General features: G+C 49.3%; 1 protein-coding gene across 1 annotated transcript in view; it reads left to right on the top strand.

Moving 5' to 3' along the window:
* The window catches only part of LOC308617292 (interleukin-10 receptor subunit beta-like), a 43,704-nt gene extending 24,798 nt beyond the window's left edge, over positions 1 to 18,906 (top strand). Inside the window, 6 exon segments of the mRNA XM_081234228.1 lie at positions 830 to 987; positions 2,250 to 2,416; positions 6,653 to 6,800; positions 11,390 to 11,547; positions 18,045 to 18,257; positions 18,259 to 18,906. Coding sequence (XP_081090354.1) covers positions 830 to 987; positions 2,250 to 2,416; positions 6,653 to 6,800; positions 11,390 to 11,547; positions 18,045 to 18,257; positions 18,259 to 18,330 — 916 coding nt within the window. The 3' untranslated portion in view covers positions 18,331 to 18,906.
* The last annotated feature ends 480 nt before the right edge of the window (positions 18,907 to 19,386 follow it).

Below are 19,386 nucleotides of genomic sequence, written 5' to 3'. Positions count from 1 at the left end.
TGGCTGTTATTATTTTTATCACCATCACCTTCATTGTTACCTCTTAGGGTAGCCAGATTGGTTTTGGCACAAAGACAGGAAGGTGCCGGTCAGACAAAATTCTTACTTTTTGCAAGACCAGAGCCTGGATTTCCTTACATCAGCGGGAGCTAATTATAGCTCCTCTGGCTGTTGTGACATTAAGTTACACACACCTGGTAGGTATTCTCAAACATTCCTTTCCTTCCACTTCATGTTTCTGCCACCCTCCCTTCAGGGGTTGGTGCCAGGGCTGGAGATCTGAGGTCAACGAATTTTATAATTTTTCCAGCATAACTGAACAATAGTCACTTACAAGACATTATTTGAAATCATTGTGATACACTTATTTTGGCTAATCTGTGAATATCAACATTGCACAAACCATGCCCCACAAGTTTCAGAAATACATAGTCAAAGAAGGCAGCTTTCTTGGTCAAATATGTTGAATACTCAACCCCTTTTTGGAAAGACACGTTTTATTAGGATATGAAAGTCTCTGAGCAGTTCTGTTGTGAAGACAGACACCTATTCATGTCTCACCCAGTTTTTGCCCCAAATTGTTTGACTGTGGGATGGATTATTTTTGAAATGTCTTATGATACCTCAAGGATCATTAAGGTTCCATGGAGCACAATTTGGAAAATGCTCGTATGAATGATACATAGTATTCTTTGAAATTGACAGTAAAGAATTTGCTTTATTCTTCTCACATGATCCTCCATTATCCTTTGGTAGCAGAAGAATAAAGCACCAGTCAGCCTCAGAGCAACCGAGGTTAGAACTCTCATGATTTCTTCTGATTTTGTAGTTATAGAAAATTCCAAGATATATGCACAAGTACTGTCTTGACGGAATGTGATTTCTCAAGTCTTTCCAAGTATGGTGACCACACCTTGAGGGTCAGGGCTCAATTTGAAGATGAGCATTCAGACTGGATAAACATCACCTTCTGTCCTGTGGATGACAGTAAGCCATCTTGGTTTTTATTTTGTTGTTATGTCATCATCTTGCCTTGATTATTTCCCCCTTGGTTGGCCCGTCAGCAAGAATTCTTTGAGTGCCCACCAAGTGGATGGCCTTGCACAAGGAGCTTAGGGAATGTAATAAAGAGGGCTGTGGCCTTAAAGAAGTTTGTGGGAGAGATAGGACAGGATAGGCATAAAGCAATAAGATAATTAAATATAAATTTGATGACTTTAATGCCTCGAGGGTAAAAACGAATTGGGGCCAGTGCTGTTAATGAGAAAAACTAGAAGGATTTGTGTGTTAAATTTTGGAGGAGGAAGTCAGTTTGGAATCATGACTTAAAGAAATGTTATACAATCAGCAGAAGAATAAAGACTGACTTTAGGCAGGTGTAGAGACAGAAAGACCAGCTGGCCCAGGATGAAGGACAGAGGGACGGATACAGCTGATGGCAGATGGGTTGGGTCAGGCTGGCTGGTCGGCACTGAAAAAAATATTCCCGGGTTAGAGCTGGAAGGTCATGGGGACCCACCAGAGGTCACGAAATGAACATCATTAGAACATCAGGAATTGAAAACTAATTAAACCACCAGATAGCAATTGAGAGAATAAGGAGCATAAGAACCTCATGAACTAAACTCAAGTGCAGCCCTCCAAAGAGCAGATCGAGAGATGCATTAGAAGGATTGCCCAGGACTTCCCTGGTGGCGCAGTGGTTAAGAATCCGCCTGCCACTGGAGGGGACATGGGTTCAAGCCCTGGTCTGGGAAGATCTAGTTTCAGACTTTGTTGGAAAATGTATTTTCTGGAAAGTGGTTTAATTATATAGGTTCAACACTAAAAATAGAAATACCATCTGTTGCTTCCAACCCAGCAATGGAAATAAAGAAAATTCAACCCAACAGAAAGAAAAAAAGAGGAGAGGAATAAGCCATTAAAAAAAAAAAAAAAAAAAAAAGGAAGGGACTCTTTACAGAAAACACAAAGTAATATAGTTGGAATAATTCCAAATATATCAAATCACAGTAAACATAAACGGACTAAACCCGATTAATGAAGGCAAAGATTAAAAGATTATTATTTTTTTTAAGAAACAAAATCCAAGAATCCTCCTTAGCCACGTCTGTCAGCGTCACCTCAGCAGTGTATCACAGGGCAGAGTACTTCAGTAGCCCAGTTGGTCTGCCCAGTTATGAAGAGTAAATGTTGATGTTTTTAACATGTGAATTTTGATTGTCATTTTGCTTTGTTCTCATACTTAGCCATTATCGGACCTCCCAGCATCCAAGTAGAAGCACTTGCTAATTCTTTACATATGCGTTTCTTAGCCCCGAAAATTAAGAATGAACCTGAAACATGGAGCATGAGGAATATTTATAACTCATGGACTTATCATGTGCAATATTGGAAAAATGGCTCAGATGAAAAGGTAAGCATGGCAAATCACATGCATTGCAGATGTAAGCTCCCTCTCCTTTGCTCAGTGTCGGTCAGAGGGAGGCTTTGCCAGGTGGCAGCACCTTATGGTCCAGAGCAGGGGTCCCCAACCCCCAGGATCTAATGCCTGATGATCTGAGGTGGAGCTGATGTAATAATAATAGAAATAAACTGCACAATAAATGTAATGGGCTTGAATCATCCCAAAACCACCCCCCCCGCCCCCGGTCCTTGGAAAAATTGTCTTCCACGAAATCGGTGCCTGGTACCAAAAAGGTTGGGGACCGCTGGTCCAGAGGATCTCAGGCCTGGTCCTTTGAGCTCCAGAAGCTTCCCCTTGTGGGGGATGGCCGGTATGTCAGGTCACGCTTCCCAGTCCACAAGGGCAATGCACAGAGCAGACTTCCTGGGTGCTGGTGCAGGAGCTCAGGCCTTTCTCTCCCCAAAGGGAAGTTGCCTGAGAAGGCGGAGCTGACTCAGCTGTTGGCTGCCAGAACTTGGAGTCAGCGGAGTCAGGTGATCAGTGAACGTCTACTGTTACATGGCATGAGGCCCCAGTACACCACAGAATAGTCAAGTCCGTGTCCAGGGCAGCCCCAGCCCTGGATGAATGGTGGATGTCACATTTTACTGGACTGACCCCACTTTTCCCCGTTGCTTTCCTCCTCTTCCGGGGACAGTGCCTTTCACAACATGGGCTGGGAGCAGAAAGATCTTGTTGGAACATTGCCCCCGCCATTGTGTGACTCTAGTCACATTCTTTTTTTTTTTTGGCGGTACGCAGGCCTCTCACTGTTGTGGCCTCTCCCGTTGCGGAGCACAGGCTCCAGAAGCGCAGGCTCAGCGGCCATGGCTCACGGGCCCAGCCGCTCCGCGGCATGTGGGATCTTCCCGGACCGGGGCATGAACCCGTGTCCTCTGCAACAGCAGGCTTAACCACTGTGCCACCAGGGAAGCCCTCTAGTCACATTCTTTTTTTTTTTTTTTCTTTTTGCGGTACGCGGGCCTCTCACCGTTGTGGCCTCTCCCGCTGCGGAGCACAGGCTCCGGATGCGCAGGCCCAGCGGCCATGGCTCACGGGCCCAGCCGCTCCGCGGCATATGGGATCCTCCCAGACCGGGACACGAACCCGTATCCCCTGCATCGGCAGGCGGACTCCCAACCACTGCGCCACCAGGGAGGCCCCTCTAGTCACATTCTTGACCTCAGCTTCTCAGGTCTGCAAAATGGGCATATAATCCACTTCATTAATATAGTGGGGATAATAACCTACTTTATAGGATTGTTGAGGAATTTAATGACATAATGAAAAAAGTAAGCTTGTCCCATTACCTGAACAATGGGTGTGGTCAATACGTGAGGTTCCCGTCCCCTTGTGTAGATGTGTTAAGGCTATTTTCATTCATCTTTGTTTAACTCTTACACTTAGTGCTTCTGAGTTGAATGCTATCTGTGGTCCTAAACTAACTTACGTATATTTTATGTAAGTTAAGTTATGAGTATGTTATCTCCTCTGCATTAAATGTTGATTTTATCACTGATTCTCAAGCGTTTGGGAAGAAAGGGTCACCCGTGTGTATTGTCTGAGGAATGATGTAATTAAATGTACATCTACGTACTATGTAGCCCCCCCAAAATCTCAAGTTAATTTCCCCCCCCCCAAAAAAATGCTCTGTTGTGATCAATTCCTAACATATATAAATGTCAGATCACTATGTTGCACACCGGAAACCAATAAGATATTGTATATCAACTATACTTCAGTTTTTAAAAATGCTTCGTTAACTGACGCAGGGTATCTGCCTTCTTCACAGAATAGATGATTTTGCTTACAGTCAAGACCCCAGGATTTGTGTGCCTAGGAAGCAACACAGAAAGTTTTATGGTCACTTATCAAATGCAAGTGTCCCTGCTAAAGTCTGGGGTGCAAAGATAACTCCTGGAGCTAGCAGCCTACTGTGGTCAAGGATCAGATTCCACAGTTACCAGGCCTGAGTGCCTCCTGCTCCAGGCATGAAATTCAAAACCCAGTTTATCTCTTTAGCTTCTTATCTAGAATGTGCCCTCAGGACAGGCATATGGTTACACATTTGTGCCTTCACTCTGCCTGCAGTGTGGAAGACTTTGGTGTGACACACAGAGTGTTGGAAAGGCTGCCTGCTCCCCAGTGCCTCCCTCACTGTGCCTGCAGGGTCACTTTTACCAGTTTATAGGTGCTATAGACTCAGCGTTTGTGTTCCCTTCCCCCTCTCCCCACCCCACCCACACTCCCCTGCAAATTCATACTCTGAAACCTAATCCCCAATGTGATGGTAGTAGGAGGTGGAGCCTTTGGGAGGTGATTAGGTCATACAGGTGGAGCCCTCATGAATGGGATTAGTGCCCTTATAAAGGAGGCCCCAGAGAGCTCCCTTGCCCCTTCCACCATGTGAGGACTCCTGAGAAGACCCAGCTATGGACCAGGAAGCAGGTCCTCCTCAGACACCAGATCTGCCACTGCCTTGATCTTGGACTTCCCAGCCTCCAAAACTGTGGGAAATAAATGTTGATAAACCATCCAGTCATTGGTATTGTTACAGCAGCCTGAAAGAAATAAGATTAAGTGGTTCCCTTTTAGAATGCAGGTGTCTCTGAGAGAGTGCCATATTAGGTCGCCGAGCTAAGAGCATTAAAAGCTTTTAGAAATTCTTTCTTCCTGATGGGAGAAAGTGAGAAAAAATCAGAAATTGTCCAGAAGTGAAAAAAGGCTAGAAAAGCCCTCACATCCATGCCACCCTCTTCCATGTATGCTTCTGATGTGTCAGCCTCTGAGTTTAGCCTTGAAAAAAATGTAAGGTTTTAGAAGTATTGGGTTCCTGGAAATGAAAGCCAGGTGTTTTTTGTTTTTTATTTCTGCTTTTAATGATTAGAATTCATACTGTACTCTTCATGTTTTCAGTTGGTAAAATCCAATTCTGGCCTTCAGTGAGCTTCGCTTCTTACACAATAAAGGAATCAAGCTGTCATCAGGCCCAGCCCCCAAAGAAAAGTAACCAATTACTAAAGTAAAAACAGAGTCTGTGCTCACTTTCTATTGCAGATCCTATTCAGGTAACAGATTTTTCATAAGGCCCTCCAGTGAGGAAATTGTAACCATGCTGGAAATACAGGCAGTATGTACTCTTTTAATTCCCTTTATTTTGCTGTAAACTATTTTGGTTTCTCAAATTCAGAAATACATCATCAATTATGATATATTTAAATTAAACTAAGATGAGTCTGGGATGCCCCCACCACAGTTAGGCTGAGGGGTGTGCCCTCAAGGGGAGTGGATCCGCTTGGGGGCGGGCAGCTCAGGTTCGTGAACGGAGAAGTGATTCAGAGGAGACCCCCCAGGCAGCCTTGTCAGGAACATGCTCTGGACTTAGAAAATCACACTGAGCCTTACTGCAGATGACTTGTGTGTTCATTCGCCAGAAAATCACACTGAGTCTTACTGTAGATGACTGGTGTGTACATTTGCCAGGGCTGCTTTAACAAAGTACTGGGTGGATGAAACAACAGAAATGTATTGTCTCAAGGTTCTAGAGGCTGGAAGTCCAAGATCAAAGTGTCAGCAGGACTGGTTCCCTCTAAGGACCATGAGGAAGGATGTGTTCCAGGCCTCTCGCCCAGCTTCCGGTGGGCGCTGGCAATCTTTGGGTCCTTAGTATATAGAGGCATCACCCCAATCCCTGCCTTCACCCTTACGTGGCATTCTGTGTGCACGTCTGTGTCTAAATTTTCTCCTTATAAGGACACCAGTCGTATTGGATTGGGGCCCACACTAATGACCTCATTTACCTTGATTACATCTGTAAAGACCCTCTATCCAACCAAGTCACTTCCGAAGGTACTAGGGGTTAGGACTTCAACATCAAATTTGGGAGGGGCAAAATTCAACCCATACAACTGGTTTATTTTTTTAAAAAGAAAGGAAGCGGGATGGCTTGCGTGTCATTTAAACTGGAGAATTCAGGGCATGAAGTGGTTTGGCAGGACCGTGGTCAGTCCTTGCCCTGCCCACCCCGACCTCAGAATGGTCTCCGGGGCCCCTGAGACGACCCAAGAGGAGCGCCTGCTTCCTTCCTCCTCCTATTTTGAGCCTGAAGGAGAGATTATAACCAGTAAGTGGGGTGGGGTGGGGGAGAAGAAAAGATGACATCCCTTCACTGCTGAGGCACGTTCTTATTTTTGTCTCTGTTACTAGTTTCCACTTACTGGTCAGTATGACTTCGAGGTCCTCCGAAATCTTGAGTCACAGACAACTTACTGCGTTCAAGTTCGAGGGTTTCTTCCTGATCGGAACAAAACTGGGGAGTGGAGTGAGCCTGTCTGTGAGCAAACAGCCGCTGACGGTGAGTCTCGAGATGCACCGTCTGCAGTTCTGTGTCCTCTGAGCATCTTTCTTCTGAAGGGAGGGCACCATGCAGCTTGTGGCACCTTAGTCCCCCGACCAGGGATCGAACCCACGCCCCCTAAAGTGGAAGCGCGGAGTCCTGACCCCTGGACCTCCAGGGAGGTTCCTCCTCTGAGCATCTTAAGTAGCTTTAGAGACTCCCCGGGAGTGTGAGGGCGGCCGGAAGGCTCCTTAGAGATCATCATCCAGCTCCAACTCCCACCCAGTTCAGCCGCGACTGACCGCCTCACGCTGGGAAGGAGACCCCACCTTCTGAGGCAGCTCTTTCACTCCTAGACCAAAGGGACTGATGGGCGATCCTCCCGTCCAGGGAGCTGAGGCCTCCCTCCACGCGTCCGCCTCCAGTGTGCTCGTTCTATCCTCTTGGGCTCCCTGAAGCAAGTCCTCCCAAGCCCACCCAGCCAAGGTCGAGCCCTGACACCCCACCCCACCCCCCGCCAGAAGCCTTTCCTTCCGAGGCTGCGCATCTCCAGTTCCTTCAGGCGCATGAGGGGAGGGGTTTGGAAACCCCTTCACTGAGCTCAGCAAGCCGGTTTTAGGGTTCCTCGTGAATTCAGGACCTCAACGCAGTCCCCCACATATGATGTGTACCCCAGTGTCTAGCAGAGTGCCTCTACGCCTGGTGTTTCTTAAAAAAAAAAAAAAACATGGAGAAGGAGGAAGGGAAGGAGGAAAAGAGGGAGGGGGAGGGCACCAGTTGGCCTAGACACTGAGTGATTTTGTACGGATGCCTTGCATGGGCGTCCAGAATGATAAAAACTTGTGGCCTAGGTGTCTGCGTACCAACGTCAGGCCTTTTGGGGCCTTTTTGTTACTTAAGGATGTCCAGAGGTTCCACCAGCTCAGACCACAAAAGGATGCATACATGCAGGTCCGCTCCTGACCATTTTCATGTACGGAGGCCCTCCTGGAAGCAAGATGCTGATCTGGGGGCTACAGAAATACAAAGGAGAGTAATAAAGAATGCCCTCCAGAGAGAGAGCAAAACTTTTCATCTTGTGTGTCACTGCAGTTCTGAGGCAAATGCAGTGCTGTTATCACAGTGATTCATCATTTCAGCTCATCACGTTCTTCGTGAATGTTGGTTTTTGTCCTTGAACATATCTCTCTCCCTGTTTTGCTTTGTCTCATCAACTGGTGTGCTGGTAGGAGGTTCAGGATCCTTACCCGTTTGTTGTTTAAACTGTTGGTGTGTCTAGGATATACCTTCCTCTAGACCGCTTAACTAGTTGCTTACTGGTCACCAATCCATCTGAATATAGTGGATTATTATGTAAGCTATTTTGTTTTACTGTCCACAAAGTCACCATGAAAGACTTTGGCAAATATCAGCTGAAATTGACACCCAGTGCCAAGTGCAGCATTGTCACAACTGTGTCCCATGAGTGATTATGGGATATGTCTCAAAACAAGAGCCCGGTAGTCAGATGTGCTTGGAAATGATGGTACGCCGCATTTCTCTCTCAGAAAAGTCACCCTATATATTAGCATTTTTAGCATATTTGATCTTTCAACATCTTTTTTGAGGATGAGCATTCCAAGGAAAACAGCTTGGGAAAAACCAGCCCATAATGTGCCATAATTTACCAACAAGTAACCCTGTCCAAAAAAGGAAAGGCAGCCACTTGGAGCTAATTTCTTCTCGGTGTCCTCATGTTCTTATTTTTTGTTATTGTCCTTATCTTTCTTAAGTATTTGTAATTAGCCACTTAACCATCCATTCCAGAATGTTTGTATTTTTTTCTGGATATCACATCAAGCTTTCCAGCCTGGAGTTTCCTGAATCTTGTTGTTGGGTATTTTTCCCTCTTTTTTTTTTTTTTTTTTTTTTTGCGGTACGCGGGCCTCTCACTGCTGTGGCCTCTCCCGTTGCGGAGCACACGCTGTGGACGCGCAGGCTCCGCGGCCATGGCTCACGGGCCCAGCCGCTCCGCGGCATGTGGGATCTTCCCGGGCCGGGGCACGAACCCGTGTCCCCTGCATCGGCCGGCGGACTCTCAACCACTGCGCCACCAGGGAAGCCCTCCCTCGTTTTGTAAACGCACAAATTACTTGCCTGAATCTAGGAATCTTTCACCTCACCCAGGCACGTGATCTTTTCAGCCACCCGAAGCTGTTCTACAATCATATTAAGCAAATATTCTCAGGAATGCAGAGCCATGTAGAAGATGGAAAGTCTTGCTGTCTCTCTGGAGGGAATTCTCTGTCCGTCTCCTTTCTTTTTCTGTAGTTCCCTGTCCAGTGCCACGCCTCTATCTGAGGCTGAGCCGACCTGCCTGTGTTCCTCCTGCGGTGGCTAAGCCTCTCAACAGCACCGTTAAATAACAAGAGCTTATCTTTTTATTCCTTTCATGAATCATTTGTGCTTGAATCAGAATTCTGTGCTTTGGGAATCCCCATCCAGCTTGAATCACTAGAATCCCTGACCTTGGAATCATCCCTCTCTCCTCTAAACACCTGCCAACTGCTTTCCCCAAGCCTGAGTACATGCCCGGTTGTCCTGTGTCCCGTCCTTCCCTGCTGTGAACTCCCAACATAACGAGTGGTGTGGGGCACATCCTGAACTGCCTGGTGCCTTGGCCGCCTCGTCTGCAAAATGAGGGGAATCAAAGTGTGTCACGCAGGACAGCGCCAGGCACAGAGTGAGCCCGCAATATGGGTTAGGTGTCATTACCGTTATTAATAAGGACATTATTAAAATCATACATTTAAATATTCCTTAAGGTTTATGTCATGAAACATGGCATGAGGCACACACTTTGACCAAAAAGAGAACTATTTCAAATATTTCATGACTCTTAAGTGAGCACCCATTAACTGACAAAATCCAAACATTTTTTAAAAGACAAGGAAAAGTAGGGCTTCCCTGGTGGCTCAGTGGTTAAGAATCCACCTGCCAATGCAGGGGACACGGGTTCGGTCCCTGGTCCGGGAAGATCTCACATGCCACGGAGCAACTAAGCCCACGTGCCACAACTACTGAGCCCACGTGCCACAACTACTGGAGCCCACGTGCCACAACTACTGAAGCCCGCGTGCCTAGAGCCCATGCTCCGCAGCAAGAAAAACCACCACAATAAGAAGCCTGCGCACCGCAAGGAAGAGTAGTCCCCGCTTGCCGCAACTAGAGAAAACCCGCGTGCAGCAACGAAGATAAATAAATAAATATTTTTTTTAAAAAAAGGAAAGGAAAAGTATAGCCCACCGAGAATCTGCTTTTGTCAAACATCATTTTATGTTTTTTTAAACATAGTTCTCTCATTTAAACCTCACAAGTTTTCAGTGAGAGCATTGAAAGGCTCTTCTCCCCTTTCAGAGACGGAAGATGAAGGTCCAGAGAGGTGAAGTAACTTGCCCAAAGTTGCTCAGCTAGTCAATGACAGGAAGGAAGGAACATCTAAGCCCACTGCCTACAGATTAATCCCATAGGTAAGCAAAGGCACGATTTCCCTGTGAGTGAAACAGAAAGGGAGTCCACCTGACAGCATGATCAGACAGACTGAAACAAGTTAGAAAGCCTTATAGAGAGGGTGTTGGTCACTAGATTCTCCCACAATTCACAGCCTGTGTAAAACAGTGTCTGCTCTCCTTCCCCATTTCCCCCTCTTGGTGAGTCACAAAAGCATCCTTTGAATTTTGTCAACATCAACCAGGTGTGCCTGTGGAATGTCCTTGTCTAAGATGCTAAAATGTCTGGGTTGGAGACCCAAAGAGACCCAGGCACTGTCCCCCAGGGCTTCATCATAGTGTCACCAACCATGTCAGGGTAGGTCCCACTGGAACTCTTAGACGGGGGCTCGCTCCTTCCCGATGATGACATTTCAGAGAAATGGCTTTCAGGTCCTTGAGAAAGACGCTCCTTGGTTGTAGGAGATACACGTAGGTCCCAGAGGGACAGAGGAAAGATTTACAGTCCCGAGCTTTTTGTGAAAATGTACTAAGCGAGGAAGGTCAAGAGTTGGCTGAACAAAGGTGAATTCTTTTGGAAGCCTTGAGTTTTTCCAGAGAGGAGCTCAAGGGGGTGCTGGGTGGCCCCAGAGCTCAGCCTTAGGCTGCTGGCGACCACACTAGCTGTTGGGGAGGTCTCTGAGTGCAGGGGATCAGGTGGGGTCATCTGTGCAGTTCTCAGTTCAGAACGCTGTAACGCCTGTGTTTCACTGGGGCTCTGGGGCCCAGGGAGTCCTGTTTTCTGCTTCAAGGCAGAAGAGCTTTATCCCCACCAGGGAGCTGATTGCTACCCTGTGAGTAGATAAAGTGGATCAGAGTTCTTGCGGCTGCTGCTTTTTGTGTGTATCAGCAATCATGCCAGAAACCCAACTTGGAGGAAGACAGGAAAGGGTGAGACTTGGAAACCTCTGGATCCTCGAACAGCTGCTGGGTTTCCTCCTCATGCCTTCCGAGACAAATGTGTGGGTCCCCCCAACGGTCAGGGGTTACCACTGGATTGTGATGGTGAAAATAGTGTTACGGTCACTGTCAGCCAGTCTGTGCCTGACAAGAACATGACCCAGCCCCTTGTCCTGGCAGAAATCGCCCCCTCCTGGATCGTGGCCGGGGTCCTGGGAGCCTCGGTGTGCACCACCCTCCTGATGCTCACTGGCTGCTTCGTCTTGCTGCGGTGCGTTTACAAGAAGGCCAAGCATGCCATCCCCCCGAGGAATTCTCTTCCACAGCACCTGAAAGAGGTAGGTAGCAGGATGGAGCCAGGTGTGGATTCGAAAACGCTGACCGGAAGTTGTCCTTCTAAGTCAGGGCCGCCTAACTCAGCACAGCGTGGTTTCCTGGAGAATGACACGCACCTTGCACACTGCTCCCATCCCTGGTGCCACTTCAGGGAAGTCTGAGCTCATGGAACAGCCCAGGGGAGGGGGTAAAGGTTTGTTTTCCGAATCCCGCCCTCCAACCTGGACGTTGTTCCTTCTCCGACCTTCCCTGCCCCGAGCCCCAAGTCATCAGGGAGCAAAGGTGATGGTCCTGGGACAGGAAGAGATAAAGCAGAGCTCGGAGCAGAAAAGATGAGAGAGGGAAAACTGTAGGCTGAGTGCCAGCGAACAGCCATGGGCAGAGGATGGGAGGAGGGGCAGGAGCGGTTTCAGTTGTGGGATATCTGAGAGCGACTGGAATTATGGGATGTATGTCTGAGACTTTAGGAAAGCAGGTTTTTTTTTTTTTTTCAAGAAAGCTATTTTCAAAAGATTTGGGAAGAAGAAAGGATGTACCTGGATAGAGACTGTAGGACGGAAGTGGCCTTAAGAAATGAAATCATCCTGGCTATACTCTCACACTTAGAAATGAAAATATGCCAGGCTCAGCCCCAAATGATCCTGTCTTTGGTCTCATTCCCCAAGAAACAGACTCTAAAATGGAGATTTGCATTCAGAAGTCTTAGTGGAGGTAACCTTGGGAGTAACACCTCTACGGGAGAGAGTGCAGCAGGATGGGATGAGGGATACGATGCCAGTCCTGCAGGGGCTCTGGAGCTGGAGTGGCTCTTTAGAGATGGCCAGGGCTGAGGCTAGAGGGCCTGTGGGCCCACATTACCCTTGGGCTGGGTGTGGGCGCCCCCAGGAAGGAGGTGTAACTAGATGTGGCAGCTCCTTCAGCCCCGGGAACCTTGGGGGAGACACTCGGCGGGGAGGCAGCCCCACTCCCAGCAGCCAGGGGAGCAAGTTCCTCCTTGCTGAAGGACATGTGGGTGGCGCATTGCAGCGTCCACTCCAGCCCACCCCGTAAACCACCGGGACCCACGGGCGCAGCTTCTCGAGGAGCTAAGTCGATCTCTTCCCCCGGGGAAGGTACAAGAGTAAGGTTAACGGAACAAGGTCCAGCCCCATCACTGCAGCTGGTCCCACGGGCACAAGTAACACCCTCTGCTCGGCTCTCCCTTCTAGAGGCCCCTCTCCCCTGACCAGCCGCTGCTGACATAGGCTACTGACCTGATGGGGCGACTCAGACCCTCCGCTCTGCGAGGACTGAGCCCCTGGTCACAGGACACCAGAGATCTGGGCGCTTGTGCTTATCCACTTGCCATCAGAATTGGGTCGGGGAAGTCCCAATACCATGAGATGCCCCATTACCCAGCTGGGTGCCCCCATCATATAGCAGCAGCCTTTTCTCCTCCTGATGACCCGTGTGGCGACTCCTTTCCTTGCTGGCTAGTGTCTTGGCACAAGGATCCTGGCATGACGAGGTGGCAGCTGTCACTTAAAGTTCCATGGGATCCCTACTGTGTCTCCTGGTGGAAACGTCCCCCACTGGGATAGTAACTGTTTTAGGCTTTGAGATATTATGTAGATACTTATGTAACCACTTAAATGGCATCACTTACAACTCTAAAACCGTGCTTAACTCCTGAGCCATACAAAGAAACATGGTTTCGGCCCCTGGGCCATAGCTTGCTGCCCCCCGCTCTGAGCTCACGGAGCCTAAGATTGCATGGATACCAGTTCCCCAAGTGGGTCAGCAGGAGTCATGGCAGGCGGGCCATTCCTACTTCTACCCCTAGGTCCCTGAACCCCTGTACTCTACTTCTTGGGGACACACTGTCACATACTGTCATTGATTCTCAGTGCATGCCTGGTGCTGGAGGACGATGCCCGGTCCTCCCAGAACACTGTCTCCAAGCTGGCGCCACTCCCCAATCCCCCCCCAACCCCCCTACCTTCAGCGGCCAGCTGTCGTCCTTCCAGGCTGTCAGACACTGGGTGGGTGGCCCAGCATGCGATACCATCAGGGTATTGCACTCCTGGCCTCCTCTGCTGTCATTGGGTCCCATGGCCTGACATGATGTAATGTGAGGTCTGTGTTGTCAGCACGGGCCACCGTAACAGAGTACCACACGCTAGGCGACTTAAACCACAGACACATATTGCCTCAAGGTCCTGGAAGCTGGAAGTCCAAGATGCAGGTGTCGGCAGGGTCAGTTCCTTCCAAGGGCTGTGAGGGAGAAGCCGTTCCAGGTCGTTCCCCAGGCTGCTGGTGGCTGCTGGCAACCTTTGGTTCCTTAGTTTGTGGAAGCATCCCCCCCCCATCTCTGCCTTCATCTTCACATGGCGTTCTCCCATCTGTGTCCAAATCTCCTCAGATCAGATCAGGGCCCACCCTAACGAGCTCCGTTAACGTGATTACCTCTGTAAGGACCTACCTCCAAATAAAGTCACCTTCTGAGGCATAGACTCTGGAAGGGGCACCAGTGCGCTCTGACTGGAGTTGACACCTGTTTCGGGAATGATTGGCTGTCCCTATCCTGCAGGGCCATGGCCGGCACTGCTGAGGCCTGACAGAGCTCCACTGGCAGAGGGCCCCGCTCTGGGTCTCGGAGTTCATATGTGGTCCAGAGACCTCCCCACTTGGAGCTGCTCCCATAGTCCATCCACGCGCCTCTTTCCAGACTCCCCTGTGCTGGCCTTCCAGTCTCCCTTCCTCTGGCCCCTGACCACCAGCCTCGCCATCGGCCCCTGCCTCAGATTCCATGAGTACCTGATCTTGGGCCACTTTTCTTTCCACACAAAGGGGATGACCAGATGCACAGCCCGGAGCTTTGCCTCTTGGGAGCTTTCCCCCCACGGCCATTCAGGGCCCCCAGTTGGGGCTCCAGTGCAGCTGTGGGCCATTTTTGGTTTGTGCCCATGTGCCACGCTGACCTCCCTGTGAGCCACGTTTGGCCTCTTCCCACTTCTCCTGGTCATGAGGCCCCGTCCCCCGGCGCGGTCATGGTGTGAACAGAGGAAGGTGTGCTGGTGCAGCAGGGGAGGCCGGGCCGCCTGCACGTGTGCCCTCTGACCCCACCTCAGGACCTGGTGGGTCTGACAGGCCTCGTGAGGGTCACTTGTAGGTGGCACGGTCACCTGGGGTCCTGTGGCCCAAGGTTCTGTCTCTCCCAAGTCCCCATGGCCAATACTCCTAGAGCTCTTTTCAAACAGGGTATAATTCTCGGCTGCAGGTGGCCAACCTGGCCTCAGAACTGTAGCGATCACACAGTGACGCTCCTCTTGGGATTCGCCATAAACTCCACTCACCCCCTTTTCCCACCGCAGACCCTCCAAGGATCTGCCGGGTCTCACGGCCTCTTCATGTTCTCACTGGGTTCAGCTGAGATGTCACTGGGAGGTGAGGCCGGGCCTTTGTACCCCGGCATCAGCCGGCGTGAGGTGTGGCTAGGACGGCTTGCTCCAAAGCCCGTACCCTCTCTGGGGCCCCTTCCTGCTCCAGGCCCCCCTCAGAGCCGGCGGCCTTCTGTATCACTCACACCAGGAACCATATTCCTGGTGTGGAACGTGTTGGCCCCCCCACCCCAGAACCCAAAGAGGCCCACCTCGCATCGTGCTTCCCTGGTAGGGGTGGCGGGAAAGACACAATGACGGTCCCTTCCTTTGGAGAGGATGTCCTGGCATTCCCTGTTCCGTGGGATCCCTAAAACTGACGTGACAGGTCCCTGACTCTTCCCAGGGTGAGTTCCCCACCCTCTGAAGTGCGTGTCTTAGGGAGGCCTCGCCGCTTCTTGCTTTCCTGGGCCTGTTAACGTGGTGTCGTGGTAGCTGATGTCGGGCCTTTGTTCCCACACCGGCCAGTCCATTGTCCGGGCTGCCCCTGGGAAGGACTCGTACGAGGCAGCTCCCTTCTGCGGAGGGCAGTTCCTGGACGGGGACTTGGCTGGGAGCTGTTTCAGCTCCAGTGAACAAGTGTGGGCAGCACAGCTCCTGACACAGATAGAACGTGGACCGTGTGACTGTAGGCAAGAGACTCAGAGGGGCCAGAACCTTCTAAGGAGAGTGCCAGCAAGACTGCAGCAGCAGGATGAGACGCGCGTCTTCTAGAGGTGCACTTCTGAGAAGCCTGTTCGCAGCAGGAAGAACAAACAAGGGCGGACCCTTTGCTCTGCATCGGAGGTGTTCTGTAAACGGAGAGCCAAGAGGAAGCGGAACTGTGTACCTGCTTTTTTGCTTCTGGCTTCACCATCAAAGGGACTCATCAGACAGGAAAGGACAGATGGGACAACAGTGTGGTATCAGGCCAATCGAAGCCAGAGACGAGTTTAATTAAGGGGTCAGTTGGCAGGAGCTCTGGCCTCCAAGGCTAGAAGACTTGGCAGGCTTGACTGTGGACCAGTGAGAAATATGGGTGGGCGGGGGAGGCTGGAGAGGGGCCAGCGGAGTGAGGGCGAAGGAAGTGCCAGGAAGCCATGAGCAGCTCAGGGTCCTCAGATCATGAAATTCCCCAGTTTGACTCAAAATGCAGAGAATTCATTAACCGTGGCCCAGAGGCTAATTTTGAGTTGAGGGAGATTTGCTGGGGATGGAGACTTTTAGTTGAAAAAGCCATAGGGAGGTTTGCCCACCACGGATACCCTGAGCCTGCCACCAGCCTGCTCTGCGCTTTCTTGACATTTAGCGCATCTTGCTTTGTTCTCTCCTCTCCTGTCTCCCAGGAGAGTCAAGGGTAGCTTCCAGTCTGTTCCCATGGCTCCGCTGGATCAGGAGCATTCGGGGAGGTCCCTCCTCCCCCCAGCTACCGCCTTTGCACAACGGATCTGGGCGAAATTCCTCTGACCCCTGCCTTTCCCTTCAGTGGGCTGATGGGGGTGGGGGAGGGTAGAATTTAGTCGTCTCAGAGGGCTGAGGTATGAAAATTACTTTCCGAAGGCTTAACTGATCCCTTAAAGGTGAAACCAACTGAGGGGAAGAAGTTAAAAATGCCACGCTTTAAGGAATGTTTCTGCACCTTGTCCTGAAGATTAAGAGCCTGGGTGAACCTACAAGGATGAAAAGTGGAGAACATGCACTCAGCAGATATTTCAGGAAACATACATGGGCATCTTCATGGCTGAAGTGTTGGAGCGACAGGGATGGTTAGACTCTGGTTCCTGTCTGTAACTAGCCCATCTGCTGGGAGGGACACACCATGAGGAGTCATCGTTCGTAAAACGGGCTAGAAGGAAACAAAGCACATAGATTTTAAATTTGCTAGTAGCCACAGTTATTTTTAAAGTAAAAAGGAACAGAGGAAATGAATATTAATAACACATTTTATGCAACCCAAATATTTCAACATGCACTCAATTATATTTTTCAGTTGTTGAAATATCTACATTCTCTTTTTCATACGAAGTCTTCAAAATCAGGTATGTGTTTCACACCTCCAGCACACGTAGATCCAGACCAGCCAGGGTTCAAGTGGCTGGTGGCTGCCACACTGGACGCCATGGAGCTGAGGGCTGAAACAGAGGGACACACAGGCTGCTGGGGAGCACCAAAGCGGGCCCCCAACTCAGCCTGAGGACGCACAGGAGACTAGCTGTTATTCCAAGACACATCTACCCCGTGCTCACAGCATCCCTGCTTCCTAGAGGCAAGGATGCCCAGGCTGTGTCAGCCCCACAGCAGCAGGATCATCCTAAAAGTCTCCCTCCGGGTTTACTAGAGGAACTCTCAGAGGGGGACCTGTAATCACTTAGCAAATGAGATGCAGGTTTATTGTCGCGTTTGTTAAATTGTGGTAAAATACACATAACATAAAATTTACCACCTTACCCACTTCTAAGCGTCCAGTTCAGTGGTATTAAGTACACTAACATTGTTGTACAACCATCACCACCTTCCAGTCACAGGACTCCTTTCATCTTGCAAGACAGAAACGGTATCCGATAAACAAACCTCCCCATCTGCCTTCTCCCCCAGGCCCCGGCCACCACCATCACTTTCTGTCTGTGAATTTGCCTAGTCGAGGTACCTCGTGTAAGTGGAATCATGCACCATTTGTCCTTTTCTGTCTGGCATATTTCACTTAGCGTAAGGTTCACCCATGTTGTAACATGTATCAACTTCATTACATTTTGGGGCAGAAAATATCCCATTGTATGGCTAGACCACATTCTGTTCATCCAGTCCTCCATGGATGGGCCCTTGGACTGCTCCCATCGTTGTCTGTTGTGAGTAATGTTGCTCTGAAGACGGGTATATGTATATATCTCTGAGCCCCTGCTTTCAGTTCTTATGGGTGTATACCCAGAAATGGAATTGCTGGATCATATGGTAATTCTATTTTTAATTTTTTGAGGAAGTGTCATACTGTTATTGCCACATTTTTTTAAAACAGCGTTTTCCAGCCAGGAGTTCTGTATAAAACTGAGCCCAGAAAAAGAAATGCAGAAATTTGCTAAGTAACTCTTCTTTTTCTCCTGCAGTTTCTGAACCACCCTCATCACAGCACACTTCTCTTATTCTCCTTCCCACTGTCTGATGAGAATGAAGTTTTTGACAAACTGAGCGTCATCACAGAAGTGTCTGAAAGCCACAAGCCGAACCTTGGGGCAGGCTGCAGCCTCCGGACCTTGTCTGGGCAGGGATCCTCTGAGCTGGTCTCCAAGGAGGAAGCACACTCAGCCGGGCCCAGCGACCCCCTCCTTCTCACACCTGCCTCTGAGGGTGATCAGAGCAACCGACAAACAAGGGCTGAGACCAGCTGAGTAACCCCCAAATTGAGAACCTCAGACGCTGGGACAACGTCCACACCACCAAGGAGCTGGATTTTAAAGGCTCACTTGGCACAAATCCTCCATCTTGGGAACTAGCCACCTTATAAAGGCCTTAATGATTTGAAAAAATAGTTAGCCACTGAAGGTGTGATTTTCAGCCTCGTTTTCTCACTCAGTATAAAAAAGTTCCAGGGAATTCCCTGGCGGTCCAGTAGTTAGGATTCGGTACTCTCACTGCTGGGGCCTCGGTTCAATCCCCGGTCGGGGAACTAAGATCCCACAAGCCACACGGCCCAACAAACAAAACAAAAAACAAGTTTTAAATGGTGAGAAACAAAAATATTTAAAATGAGGAATAAAAACCAAGATGCTGTAAAACCTGACCAGAGTGCCGATAGACTGATGTGAAAAATGGCCTCGACTCAAAAGTAACCCTCAGCAAACACTGTACATGTACAGAGCGCAGACTTTGTGGATTCTCAGGGACACTTGGACTGGATTTATTTTTCTATGTGGACACATTATATATAGAGAGTGCTGGTGCTCAATTAAAGTCTTATTCTCTGTTTAATCCATTTGGGTTCGTTTAATGACACTACATCTGTGTGATTGTCAGATTCAACCAGGCTCTCGTGTGCCATCTTTAATATTCATTGATTCAGGGGATGTTCCTCAGTCCCTGCCTGCTGTCAACCAGGGGCTGTGCCAGGTGCGGGGACCTGACAACATCTGGGAAGCTTCAGAGAACAGAAGGCCCTGGGCTTTGAATTCTACCTCGGACACTTACTAGCCTGTAACCTCTCAGTTTCCTCATCTGTACCTGGGGATGTAAGGGTTAGGGACACTTGGTGAAAAATGCCCACCCCAGTGCCAGCACATAGTAGTCACTCAATAAACGGTAGCTGGCCTTACCAGCTACATCATCTCATGGGTATGACGGACTTCACAAACCTCAGTCAGCAGCAAATGTCCTAGCAGACAAATAAAGCAGATCCATCAAAAGTCCCCCGAATAGAAAAACCACTATTTGAAATAATTTGACATTTTTTAA

This window comes from Mesoplodon bidens (assembly GCF_964165515.1).
Source record: "Mesoplodon bidens genome assembly, chromosome: 5".
Classification (NCBI taxonomy): Eukaryota; Metazoa; Chordata; class Mammalia; order Artiodactyla; family Ziphiidae; genus Mesoplodon; species Mesoplodon bidens.
The sequence above is the reverse complement of the archived record's forward strand: the minus strand, read 5'-3'. Positions and strand labels throughout refer to the sequence as shown.